The sequence below is a fragment of the Furipterus horrens genome, unplaced genomic scaffold (genome assembly GCF_987537825.1).
Source record: "Furipterus horrens unplaced genomic scaffold, mFurHor1.1.pri manual_scaffold_11, whole genome shotgun sequence".
Classification (NCBI taxonomy): Eukaryota; Metazoa; Chordata; class Mammalia; order Chiroptera; family Furipteridae; genus Furipterus; species Furipterus horrens.
In genome coordinates this window covers 60551509-60566034 of record NW_028327181.1, presented here as the reverse complement: position 1 = coordinate 60566034, position 14526 = coordinate 60551509, and the positions used below count along the sequence as shown (strand labels likewise).

The following is a 14526-nucleotide window of genomic DNA, read 5'->3' as shown; positions in this document are numbered from 1 at the left end:
AACTATGGTGCTTGGAAGCCCTCTGCAGAAGCCAGTGAGGATCAGTACAGGCTGGTAAGAACCATATATCCCAGAGAGAGGCTGAAGTAGGAAAGCCCTGAACCATCTTGCTCTTTTTTTCACCTTGCAGAATGTGAGTCACCTGGTTGTCTTCTTTTGTAGCTAAATAAAACAACACGTCTTAGATCAAATAAGCCAACTTACTCTCATTTAGCAAAGTATTTTATTTAAAAGCTTCTCAGCACCATCTAGTTGTCAGAAAGAATGGGTCTCACCTTTTTCTGCCCACCCAACTTCCAATTCCAGAGGCAGAAGTTAAATCATTTGGCCAGAGCGCCTCCCAATAATCGTAATTCAGATCATGATAAAGTTTTGGTTGTTCTCTAATCCAAGTTTCTCTAAGTCTCTACTTAACCCTAACTCAAGTAGAGCTGTGCTCCCCCACACTTCAGAACAATAGGAAGGAATCATGTCAGATGTGAGATCAACCTCCTATTCCTGGGCTTTTAGAGGCACATAAAATTACCTTGAAAAAACTGAATTCAGTGACTGCCATCTAGGAAGGACAGCGGTACTGTCAGGCAGCATGCAGTTCTGAGAGTTCAAGCCTTAGGGTAACCCTCCCCCAACTCTACTCTAGGAACAAGGAGCATTAGGTCCGTTTTCTCTCCATACTCCTCAGTTGCTCATCCTCTCCTTATTAAAACAGACACTGAACCAAACCTTTTTGACAGAGTTAAGACCAACAATTACATCTGATTAAAATGCTAAGAGATCCTGAGCTGGTGGAGGTGAGGAGCATAGATAATGTGACCTGATCTTTCCCTTTTATTTTCTTAAAGAATATTTTGTTTCTACATAAAGCACACTTCCCGAGAGGTTTCTGGAGGAGTAATCCAAGAGTGTGACTGCATCCTGTGGGAACAGTCACCTGTGTAACTTTGGCTTCAGTTCCTGGATCTGTCCTTTGCAGCGACTTCAGGTTCCACAGGAGGAGGGAAGAACTGGAAGCGATATCACTTGGCCAAAGCCCCCATGGGATCCCAGGCAGGCAGGGCAATGGCTTCCTGGTCGAACACAGCTAGCACCTCTTCAGGGACATGCTTCTTGTCCACCACCACTTCATAGACGTATTCAGAAAACCACTCATCGGTCATGCACAGGTAACCTGGAGGAATGAATAGAAGCCTCATGAGCCCAGAGAGCAAGGGTCAAAGAACAGAAACCCTACTGGCTATAAAGAAGCCTTTTACAAAACTAGTATTTATACTTGTTTTTCACTTGCTCATCTATAGTCTCACTTAATCTAGGTCTCATTAGCAATTCTGTGAAGCTGACTGGAGAGGTATGGCTATATTTTCAGCAACTGGAAATCTGGGGCTCAGAGTACAGTAGTCCCTTGCTATATCGCAGCCTCACTATATCGTGGGATTTAAAAATATATTATATTTAATTATTTATCGTGGATTTTTCACTGTATCGCAGGATTTTGTGGTCCTGTATACGTATGTTATTAAAGTTACGTAGGTTTAAGAGTGTAGAATAAATGTAAGGTTCCTACTTTGCGGGGGGGTCTGGAACATAATACCCGCGATAAGTGAGGGAATACTGTAACTAAGCAACGTGCCTGCTCCACAGGCAAGCTTTAGAGCTGGGCCTTGGACCTAAGGCTGTTAGCAGATCCGGTGCTGTTACACTGTGCAGGCTGCCTCACTGCAGGGGAGTGGATGACCCTAGAAGGTAGGTGAAAATGCTTCTTGTTGATACAGCCACGCTGCAGGATTCATCTCTAGGGTCAGAAGGGCAAGCATGCCAGTTCCATTCTTACCCTATCCACCTTTCCAGCATCACTGGCTGTTCTCCACCCTTCCTCTCTATCCTAGAATAACCAACAAGCTGCTAGGGGAATCCCGATCATTCCCAAGTAGACACTCATTTGCAGATGGTGGTATGTGAATCAAATGATAACAGTCCCTGCTTTCCGAGGAGGAAATCTTCCATAAGGGGCAGGCAGCACTGAGAGACTGAGATAGCCACTCATGCTCTCCTCCCCAGTTTATGGATCTCTCCAGTGGGAAGGACTGCAGACAGACAGAGCTGAGCTAACGTCCCAGGCTGAGAGCTCAGCTGAGAGAAAGAGTGTGGTGTCGTGAGGTATCCATCCTAGAAACCCGCCTGTTCCTCTTAGGAAGGTTAACCTGAGTCTCAGGCTCTACTAGGACAACACGAAGTCCCCTTCAGGAACATACTTCCAACAAACTTGAACATGGGAAAAGTGCTCCACCCGAGACTAGAGTGTGGGTACAAGACTGCGCCAGGGAGCGAGTATAGAGCACAGACGCACATACACACAGGGACACCGCAGGCACCTGCCCATCTGAGGGCTCACGGGCAACTCACAATCACCACCACCACCGTCTAACCGTCTGGCACCTACTGTATGTACACCAGACATGGGTCACTTTTCTCTGAAAGCATCTGTGCAAATCTGGGTCTGTGCTGTGTCATTTCTCACTACACAGGACCAAGGGGAAGGGAGAAGATGCAGGTATTCCTCTGAAGGTGTTCCCCGAGTACAGCTGTTCTCAAACTTCTTGGCCCCAGGACCAAGACTGTACATCGAAAACCTAAAGTTGTTTAGGTGGGTTATAAGTTCTGATATTTACTGTGTAACAGAAAGTTTAAAATATTAATGCATATACAAATAAGAATTAGAAAAAACAAAAACACAAATATAAATAATATATTTTCAGGAAAAAAATAATTATATCCTCCAAAACAAAATAAACTTTAGTTAGAAAAGCGGTATTGTTTTACAATTTAATGTCTGGTTTCACGGCAGACAGCTGAATTCTTGTATCTGCCTTCTGGGTTCAGTCCATTGCAGTCTGTTGCTCTGGTTGAAGTAGATGGCGAAAACCTGACCTCAGACAGACATGTTGCTGGAGAAGGGAAGACCTTGCAGACCCCCTAAAAGACCACACTCTGAGAATTGCTGCTCTAAAAGAAAGACTTTTAAATAATTAAAAGCAACATGATGGTAAGTCTAATTTAATAAGCTAAACAGTATGACAGAGGACATTATTTAACTTGAAAACACAGTTGCTTTGGTGAGGTCATCTATGCTCAATCCTACTCTCACCTCTGACAGAGGTCAAAGCCAGCTCATCCTGATGTGGCCCAGCACATTTACCCTCAAAAGAAAATGCCCTGGAAGAGTGCTCAGGGGCCCTGACCCAGTAAGGAGAGGGTGCAGCCCTGTGCCCTGATGCCAGCCCCCTGCCCAGTGCTCCTTTCTCAGTAGATACAGCGAAAGAGCGTGAAGACACTGCAGCCTGTGCCGTTTCTGGTCCGTCTTGATTATATATATATTCCAGAGTCCCCAGCTTTGCTCTGTCTGTCAGTGAGGACCTGGCCCTCCCTTACCATCACTTACAGCACTGCCACCGGGTTCCAGCAACCAAAGCTTGGTCATCTGAAGGGTCAACCAGCACCATTTCTTGCTGCATCCTAAGAAATTGCTTCCTGAGAAACTCAGTGTCTGCCTTCCCAGAAAGGAGTGGGCAAGAGAGCAGACTACTAAACACTACACCATCTGAGACATTAGTCATCCTTCCCCCACCACAATGCAGGCTGACTGAATGCTCAGAGTAGCACTGGGCAGCCAGGCAGGTGAAGGACAGAGGCAGATTCATGTAATAAAGTTCTGTGTCCTTGTGACAATACTATCATCACAGAATCAAATGAGTCTTCAAAGAATGCACAGAGAAAATGGACAATAAGTGCATCTACACATCTTGTTCCAAGAGCATATCAGATTAAGTCCTCACAAATTAAAACTCCTATCAACTGCAATCCACCCTTTTAGTGGCCCTGCCAAGAGGACCTGCCATGATTAGTCTCTCTCTTCAGGATATGAGTTCTCTGGGGGCCCACAAAAACCTCACAGTCTAGAGGGCTGCAAAGTAATTGCACTCCGAGTAGATAATGAACTTGTGGCTGCTGTAACAGTTGACAGTGCGTGTCTTGGAGCTGGACTGAGAAGATTGGGATCAGTATGTCTGAAACCCAAGGGATCAGCAAAGTACCCACTCAGGAGGCTATAAAGTGGCCATTTTGATTTGAGGCAAGCTGCAGGCCACGAGAAAAAGCCGTTCCCTACGGAAAAAGGAAAAGAGAAAAATCTGCTGCAGGGATCCCAAGGTTACATTTAGAGAAACAAATAGGTAACTGGATAAAGAAAGTCAGCTTTAGGAACTAAGGTGAAATTTAATTTTGTTTGAACTTCAATGTTTTGTTTACACACAATGAGAAAGAAATCAAATAAGTAAACAGACTCTCAAAGAAACTGGCAATGTTTCTGTATTTGTTATGAGAAACGGTCTGTAAAGGGGAAAACTGTGAATGTAGCTCTACAAAGTTAGGCCAGATTCATTCAGCAACAGAATAGCTTCAATGGGTTAGTTTAAGGGAAAGTTTAACCTTGGGGTCCCTGCAGATTTTTCTTTTCTTTTCATTTTTCCTTGGGGTACACCTTTTTTCTAACAGCCAGAGGGCTTAAGGACCAGAAGCTGCAACTTTCCTCCAATCAAAATGGTCACTTTACCTGAGAAGTTTTCTGTAATCCTACCAGAGATCTAAGACTAGATGAAGGTGACAAATAAATCAGCATTTATGAATTAGATAAATTTTATATTTTCTTCTGACTTTGTTCTATGAAGCATTTCACCTTACTAACAAACTATTTGTGGCTAATTTTTGTTGTTGCTGTTTTTAAAAAAAGGGTGTGATAAAATCAAGACATCTGTTCTGCTCTGATGGGTCTGTCTGGCAGTGGGACTCAGTGAAAATGGTCTCCTGAGGCCGCGTTAAGTCACTGCCACTCCTCCACCTGCCGGTGATACTCAAGTTTGAAGAAAGGTTTCCAGAAAAGAAGGTAAAAACCTTGCTGACACTTGTCTCCCATTTCAAACTTCCTAATAAAGAGTGAGAAACCACTCCCTAAATCATTAGTCATTTAAAATGAAAGTGTGAAACTATGTAGTCACATGGAAAAATGTTTAAAAGTGACAAAAGTATATAAAAATGGTATGTCCTATATTATTACAACTATTTTACAAACTGAGATATACAGAGGAGAAATCATGAGAAAATGATAATTTTCTATCATAGGGTAGGTGATTCCCCCTAAAGTTCTGAAATGTTATATTGCTTTTTTGAGTCCTAAAAGATTACCCAAATAATTCATGCTCATTATAAAATATTTTGAAAATATGGGAGAAGGAGAAAGAGGAGAAGGAAGAGGGGCAGGAGAAAGAGGTGAATGAAAAGGAGGAAAAGACAAATACAAATTGTAGGAAACTGCCTACAATTCTACCACCTTGGGATGGTTTCTACATATAGACTGTATGCATTTAATAAAAACAAGCTATTGCACATGCTCTTTTATTACAAAGTACCAAACATGCAGTTTTCCAATACTGCTCTTTTCACACTGATAAAAAAAGAAGTACATCTACTGACATCATTATGTTTAAAAACGTGCTGAATCAGTATGGGTAAACTGAAATGTATTTAATCAGTCCCCTGCTGATGGAATCTAGATTGTTTGTTCATGCTTAGGAACAACACTGCTGTGAACATTTTTGTAACTAAATCTTTGTTACATCCTTAATTATCTTTTAATTTCCTTATATCCTCAGCAATAGTTGATATATATTAATTACAACATTCTCTTTGGGTCCAATCTCAACTTGTGTGTGTGTCTGCTTGCTATTTACAGTTTTCTTTTATAAAATGCTTGCTTGGGACCTCTGCCTATTTTTAGCTAATGTGTTTGCCTTTTTCACAGTATTCATTAATAGTGAACTAAATATTTATATATCATAATAATGGTTGCAAACACTTTTTCCCATTATTTAATTTGCCTTCTAATTTAATTTATGATATTTTCCAGTCTACTAAAACTTTTTATTTTTATGAAGTCAAGCTTATCCATCTTTTCCTTCCTGGCTTCCAAATTTGGTATTATATAAACATTTTTCTGCCATTGTAATGAAAAAATAAATAAGAGAAAAAAAGTAGGCTAAGCAGTAAGAAAACATTAGGAATACAGTCTCAATGAAAAACTCGTCAGTCACTAAGGCCTTGACACAGTCTAGTCCCCAATTATGAACATACACAATTTTAATGGATAACGAAGTAGCGACAATCTATCAACGCCTTCTGTTAGGTACCCACCGTGTGAAGCATGCCCCAATACCTTACATTTATATAGCGCAGCGATTTTCAACCTGTGTGCTGCAAGAATTTTTAAAACATGCAATACCTAACACTAAAGTCAACCAGTGTGCCACACAGCACATGCACGTTTTAAAAATTCTTGTAGCACACAGGCTGGAGACCACTGATATAGAGTATGTTGCGACTGTGCAAAATAACACAACCCTTATTGAATGGAATTTGGCAATATCTAGACAAATTTCAAATACATTTATTTATCCTTTCCACTAAGTAATGCTATTTTGGGACTTCCCTACAGACACATAGTACTTGCAGGCACAAAATATGAATTATACATTGTGTTTATTTATGCACAATAACTAATATTTATTTAGCTCTTACTATGTGTCAGGCACTATTCTAAGCATTGTACATAGAATAATTCACTGCAATATTGTTTGTATCAGCAAAAGACTGGAAACAACCCAAGTTCTGTTAGTACGGGAACTGGTTAAATAAACTAGGATACATCCAGACAAAGGGAGATGACGAAGCTGTATTGATGTGGAAACATACTGATAAGGAAATTCCAGGACATACAGTTAGTGACGTGAGAGCACGATGCAGAGCAGGGAAAAGGTACGCTATCTTTGGGGCACTAACAAACGCTGGAAAGATGTAAGAGAAACGAACAGGAATGGTAACCTGAAAGAAGAGGAGGGGAAGTGACAGAGATGGAAACAAGATTCCTCTTTATATACTTCTTTGTATTTTGATTTTGGAACAATGTAATTTTATTATTTACTAAATGAATTATACTTTAGAAAGCAAAACAAACACACACAGTATAATTCTGTGGGGAGCTGACACTTCACAATACAATCTCACATCTGCTATCCTTGTTTTGACTTTAATCCTCACAACATTACAAGGCAGGCAGTTGGTGAGTTGTTTAAAGTTGCGCAGCCATTAGTAAGTAAAGTTCACACTGAAATCCAATAGAGCACTCAGTGGGAAAGAGGCAGACAGTTATGTCTTGGGCAACAGATAACAACAGCATGTAATCTAGTCTAGGCAGCTAGCTGCTCAGAACCAATTTCATCTGCTTATACATCCCACGTCAATGGTCACGTGCCCAGTTTCTGTTGGGCCCATTTATGAGGTCTTTTGTATGTTTAAATCAAAGAGATGCCATGTATTCTAAGTGCACGTATTTAGAAGAATGGAGAACAGCATGGGTTGGATGTTAACCCCTTCCCCCCCACCCCCTGCCAAAAAAAAAACCCAAAAAACACAACCAGAGGAAGGGAACCAAAATCACCACTTATGAGACAGATATTGGCACAGTGATCTGAGAAGAGGGTTCTTTTTCTTCCAGAGTAAACACAAAACTGTGTGGTAAGGACACATTCATGCTCCTGAACCTTTCTGCTAATAAGAGAAGGGACACCCTTGTAGCTGGAATATTAATTGTGGCCTCCTTCAAAAATAAAATTAGAGAAGACACCATTTCCCTGATAAATCTACTAGAAAAAAGGCAGAGTGCAAAGTGTGGCAGGGAAAGAGAGCTGTTTTGGTTTGTGGGCTGTATTTTTTAAACCATCAAACCACAACAAACTTGGGTCAGCAGAAGTCTACACTTCCTGAGGAAGTGCCCTCTGCTATGGAGTCCAGAAGAAGCCCGTCCACCTCTGGGCGACGGAGGGCAGCTCTCCAGACAGTCTGATTTCCCCTTTCCCTGCACCAGTGAACACCATCCAGGCACGTGAGAGTGCCCAGTCCTGTCAGGATCCTGCCACTGAACAGGAGGGGGAAATTTACGTGTCGTCCAAGGCTGTTTTCTGGCAGAAATTCAATGACTTCTTTCTGACCCCCTAACTACCACTACTCCTATTTGTTTCCAGCAAAGCCTGCTTTTTGATCATTCCTCAAGAGCTCCATGGATGGCAGGCCACATTATTTCTTGGCCTTGCTCCTCAGACACCGTTTCCCTGGCTGGCCTGCTACTTCCTTTCCCAAAAAAAGCCACAATCCTAACATTTTTCCTAAAACTCCACTTGCCACTGACGAATGGCTAAGGAGCCTTTACATTTCCAGTCACTCACCATCTGCCTTGCAGTTTACCCCTTGTATTATTTTGTGCTTATCTTGTGTTCATGCTTCACATATTTGTTTTTATAACACATTACTAACACCTATGGAGCAAGATTTATAGCCGCAACTGCCCCAGCATTTGAAGAGATGAAGTACTAAAATATTGCTAGCATGGCATAACAGGACCGTTGGGCTTCCAGCCCCACCCTTCCGAAAATCTCCCACAACTGCCTTAAAAATCCAACCCCAAAACCTTCCGCTTGACTCACTTCTTGACCGCTCTGCTGTAGTACTATCTACCAAGTCCTCCCTGTCATCATCTAGTCCCCTCGGCTTCCAACTTCTCACCTGTTCCAGGAACCTCAGCTTTTATGTCTTCCCGTCATCTCCCCACTCAGGGGGCCTCCCTGTTCCTCCTCTTCCGGTCATCTGCCTTCTTGGAGAAATCATCTCTTCTTTGGCTTTTCTCAGCCTGTATATCCTTTTTCTTATAGTCTGAGGAGCACACCATGAATGCCACTGTGCCATATCATAGCCCTCTTCAAATTCCCTTCCTGTGTCCCAGGTGAATATGCATAAATTCCTTGGGGGGACCAGAGACATTCATTTCACCATGGTCTGTGCACGGTTCCCTGCACCCCATCAATAAAGGTGAGGTGATGGTATTGCTCATGGTTTTCCCTCCGTACTAGGTTTATCCACCTCCACTGCTTCTCACGGCAGTAACTAAGCTCACATGACAAGTCATCCCTCCAGGAAACCAGTGAGGCAGCACAAGGGTCGCACCAGGGTCCTGAATTCTTAAGAGATCTAAAGCTAGAGCCAGGGGGAAGTTAGACAGGACTCCTCTGGAAGGGAAGGTTAAGGAGCCTTATGTTCTTGTCCTCCTGCCCTCATTTGCCTACAGTTAACATTAACAAGTGACAATGACAGCTAATAGTTTTGAGCACTTCTTATATGCCTGGCACAGTTCTCACAACAACTGAGGCAGGCACAATTATTACTCCATTTTATAGCGGGGGAAACTAAGGCTCAGACAGATTCAATATCATGACCAAGGCTACACGGACAAAAGGTGGGATTGCCAGGATGCATACTGCAGTAGTTTGGCTCTAGGTTCTGTGTTTTAAAACTCCCATCTTTCTCAAACCAATGCAAACAGAGCTGGGAGACAATCTGGTGAAAACAACAGATCCTCTCTACAGGAGAAAGCAAACAGACACCCCAAAACCTATATTAAACGTGAGGGGATTTCTCCCTGAAACTGATGTCTGGTCATAGGGCCTCTGTCCCATAGTTTGTCCCCCTCTCACAAACAGTAGCGCTCTCCTAGTTACACAGTTTGATAAGAAAGTAGCAGTCAATCTGACAGCACATGCTTCCTGCTCTAGTCAAATGTACTATTTTTATCCTGGTCAAGCAGGCTCTTTAGTTAATAAAAATGGAGGATGAGAAGGCCCTCTGCGAGAACTCAAGATACCCGCATTTGACGGTGGTAGCACTCTTCTCAAGCCTGCAGAGACAGGAAAACCCTGAGGTGACATAACAAATTTCTATCTTGCCCTTTTCTAGGAAATCAGAAGCCTCTGCTTTTAGCTCATATAATGTCCTCTTGTTTCAGCAAGTTCAGCTCAAGATTGTCTATAATGTATATTATTTGTGCTAGAAACCCAAAACTGAATCTCAAACAGATCTGCAAATAATCAGTTATCTTTAAGTAATATATTGGGTTGGCAAAAAAAGTCCGTATTGTTTTTTTCTGTAAAATAAAGACACATTTTTCATTTTCACAATAACTTTATTGATTTGGATATTTTGAGTATGTTGGCCATCTCCTACGTGGTACAACATTGATTGTTCTCAGTTAATGTTTCGATTTGACTGCTATCAACTTCAACTGGTCTACCAGACTCTGGAACATCTTCCAGTGAGAAATCTCCAGCATGAAACTTTGCAAACCACTTTTGACACATCTCATCAGTCACAGCACATTCTCCATATACAGTACAAAGTGTTTTTTTTTTTTTGCATTTCAGTTGTGTTTTTACCTTTTTTGAAATAATAAAGCATAATATGCCGAAAATGTTATTTTCTTCTGTCTTCAATATTAAAATGGTTACACAAAAATTCACCAATTTTGATAAGCTTTTCTTTTTTTAATGTATGCTGATATGACAGCTGTCACGATACAATCTAATGAGATTTTCTCAAATGAAGTTAAAGACAACCAAGCGCTACTAGAGCCAGCTTACAGAAAAAAACAAATGAATTTTTTGGCCAACCCAATACATTTTTAGGGAAGCTACCTGTGTGAAATGAAGAAATTTAAATTCCAATTCTATTTCTGACACTGTGCAACTGCGTAAGGCAAAACCTCTCAATAAGATTCAGTTTTTTCACGTAGAACACGGGTATAATCACTAATATTCATCTTGAATTACTTTATGTTGAAGTCATGAGGAAAAACAAGTACAAATGTATTAGCAAGCTCTGAATTTTTCTGAAGCAAGATGCTATGAACATGTCCTGAGTACCTCTGACAGAAATAGGAAATATTCATTAAACTCTTTCATTATAGAGTAGTATACAGTTGAAAACTGCTTTCACACATCACTTCATTTGATGGATACACACACACACACACACACACACACACACACACACAAATTGTAGGACCTCATAAGGAGATGGTAATTACCCATGTCACCAATGGAGAAATGTGAAACCATAAGAAGTTAAGTTACTCGTGGAGCATTTATAATTAAGAAAATGGTAAGTGACTGTCTCTCCTAGTTCCACAATATAACATTATATGAAGGATATGATGAGTTTTGTGCCTAGCTGTGGACATTCTATCTCCCAAAATCACATGGGATAATTTGGCTGGTGAGGCAATTAAGGCATACTATTGGTTTTCAGAAAGCAAAAGCCCAGATATAATCTGAATCAGGCATATAGTTTCCTTCCAGATTAATCTCTATATAACTGAAATCATCAAGAGACTACCATTTAGGAGGAAATCTGGAAATTTTACTAAAATGAAATCAGGACCGGGGAGGTTTATTTATAAAAGAAAAGATGAAAAATGTGGATTAAAAACAATTTCAAATGCTCATTTATCTGAAAGGCAGAAAAGCAATTTGAAAAATGAAACATTAATTTTGGTTCAAAATGAAAACCAGGAGAAACAGAATTTTTTAAAAAAGTAAAGATTTTCTTTGAGTGGCCAATGAAGAAATAGAAAATAACATTCGGCCTACCCTCACTTAAAAGTTGTTCCTTAGCATTCTAAGGAACCACACTGAACAAGCATACAGATCTGTGCTGTACCAGACTTCAGGACTGGAATACCATCTCATAATTATGTGAACCAATCATTAAAAAGTTCTATAATAAGATTGGTTCATTAGGGAGACCAGGTAAGAATTTAATTTATTAACTACCAAAAACACTTTGTTATATGCACGGCAGAATGCTGATGACTACTGAAGCTGTGTGATGGGCCCATGTGAAGGGGGTATCCTTAATACCATTCTGTTTACTTTATATATGCTTGAAATTGTCCATGATAAAAAATAAAAATCACACACAAAAAAACCCATAAAGCAGTATTTGTAAAAAAAACGTAAAGCAGCATTTGCAAAATAATTCTGGGGAATCTGGGATGACTACACACAACTTCTTACTTGCTTGACTCACAGTGCACTAACTTTGGACACGAACCTAGCCCTCCCTCCTATTCACATTCTCAGCCAAATGGTGCTTTAAGAGCCCTTCCTCCTGACATCACACATCTATTTACACGATGTCTTCAGATTCTTTATAAAGTTTTATGTCCCCTCAGTCACTAGTTTCTGGTCACAAAATATCATGAATTACCTGTTATTTCCATGAGTGGACTAGATGCTACTAGAACAGAGAAGCTGAGAGGAAACATATTTTAGTGGTTAAGAAAACAGGCTCTAGTATCAGACAAGGGTCATCTTGGTTTAAAGATTATGTTCTTCCCAGATTAAACTGTATAAACTATTTACTCTAATAAGCCTATAAAGTTTTCAAAATGAAAGACAATGTAACAAGTTCCAAGGTCTATTCCTTCATCCAACTGTGAAATCTGTTTCTTACATGACTGATTCATTAACAAGTTAGAAATGCATAGTCAAGTAGTTTAAGAAGCAGAGAAGAAAAAAAAGCCACGTTGGGTTTACAACATGTTAGATATACATTCAATTTTCAGTCCAGCTAAGGAATTAGAATTCACCAACATGAAGTAATCTAAAGGACCCAGTAAGACAAGAATTAATTTCCTTTTATGTCTTTTGTGATCAGAAGGGATCTTGGTCCATTTAGTGAAATAATAAGATTATGGCCAAGAACATGACCAATGGGAGAAGACTAAACCCCAGGATGGGGCAGAGGGGAAGGGTACCCTGCCCAGGTATCTCTGCTCTCTCTACCTCCAGTTTGTATTATTAACACTACTTTTTCAGAAACCATCAATCTTAAAAGGCAGAAGCCCCAAAGAGAATAGTAACGAACTATTAACAATGTTATCTATAGCAACAAAATCCCAGCAATGCTGTTTAAGGTTGTCACGCCCAGAGAGAACACCAAGGTTCTGCCTCAAGACATGCCAGCCAGTACTCACCAGGATGACAGACAGGAAGGAGGGCCCTGCTGGAATAAACACACATCACCAGCAAAATAACAGTATACGTTCTCTTAAGGTCAGGCCAAGTGTGCCGATTAAATTAGATCATGTTTTCTTTCCTTCCTTCCTGTTAAATCTTCATTACCAAGAAATACATGAGAATAATTTACTTTGGCTATGAATGGACTACTCCCTACTTCCACTCAGGTCAATTTATCTTTTGGCTTTCTACTGGAGCTCTGTATAATCTCAGGCATTTCAGTTATTCAGAAAAACAAAAAAAGTTACTTTCATTTTAACTGGCTAGCTGCAGATTTCACTAGGAAGGATTACAAGCAGATCATTGGGATGAAGACTCCAGCTCTCTCAACATCTGGCCTTCTGTATCTGCAGATTCTGCACCGATGGAGTCAACCAACCGCAGGTCAAAAATATTTGAGGGAAAAGTCACGTCGTTGCTGACGTGTATTATATAGTTAAGCATACAATGGTTGTGTCTGTATGGAACATGTACAGATTTTATATCTTATTTTATTCCCTAAACAATATAGTATAACAACTATTTATAAAGTATTTATATTGTATTATGTATATAAATCTTCAGAAATGATTTAAAATATACAGGAAGATGTGTGTCGGCCATACGCAAATACAATTTTATATAAGGGACTTCCACATCTGTGGGTTCTGGTATTCAGAGGGGTCCTGGAACCAATGCTCTGTGGCTACAGAGGGAAGACTGTAATAACAGAATGAATAAGTCAGCAAAAGCAAAACCTGTACTGAGCCAGAGTAGAGAGGTATAGCTGAATGAAACAAAAAACAGGCAAAGTGGCCAGAAGTCTCTTTAAGAGCAGGTATTTAAGTTCAAAGTGCTGTGATAAAAACAATAATTCACACTACCCAAAACACTGAGCATTTGCCTGCCTTTATAAGTGTTTATCCTCTCTTACATGGACAGCATTGCTATCTACAAACTCAGTGACTTAAAGATAGAAATATGTCACAGAAGCAAGCCAACTCATCCAGGCTCATCTAAACAAACCATAATGTTAGTCCTTTTCTTAGACACTAACCTCTATGATAACAAACCCAACTAAAGACCGAATTAGACCAAAAATGAAACAAGCTATAGATTGGTTCATCTGAAGCAATAGCTTATGTTTTAAAATGTTACAAATAGTAAATCCTTCCAATTCTAGATAAGCTATTCCCTTGCATCCATTTCCTAACTAATATTAATTTACAGACATAAGTAAATTGTAAACTGTTTATTTTTAAGCTTTCTGCTTGTTTTAAGGTTTATATCCCTCTCTACATACCAGTGTGCATTTATTTGTCTTAGAATGAAATTCATCTTATAAGAAATCATCAATTAAAAAATACATTGCACTGTAATATGTAGCAGTAATTTAATAAGCACCACATAATCACAGAGCAATAACAGAAATCAGAGAAAGGGGACATGTAACCATCACATGATGAATAGAAATGCACCAACACTTGTATCTGTTTACATATAAACACTGAGCCGCTGAGTTTCACAGCAGATTCCAAGG

At 40.1% G+C, this 14526-nt stretch overlaps 1 protein-coding gene across 1 annotated transcript in view; it reads right to left on the bottom strand.

Moving 5' to 3' along the window:
• Positions 1-204: 204 nt before the first annotated feature.
• BLMH (bleomycin hydrolase) overlaps positions 205-14526 on the bottom strand; it is a 44884-nt gene continuing 30562 nt past the window's right edge. Inside the window, exon 12 of the mRNA XM_090291994.1 lies at positions 205-1168. Within this exon, the coding sequence (XP_090148120.1) occupies positions 1017-1168 (152 nt within the window). The 3' untranslated portion in view covers positions 205-1016. The remainder of the gene's footprint in view (positions 1169-14526) is intronic.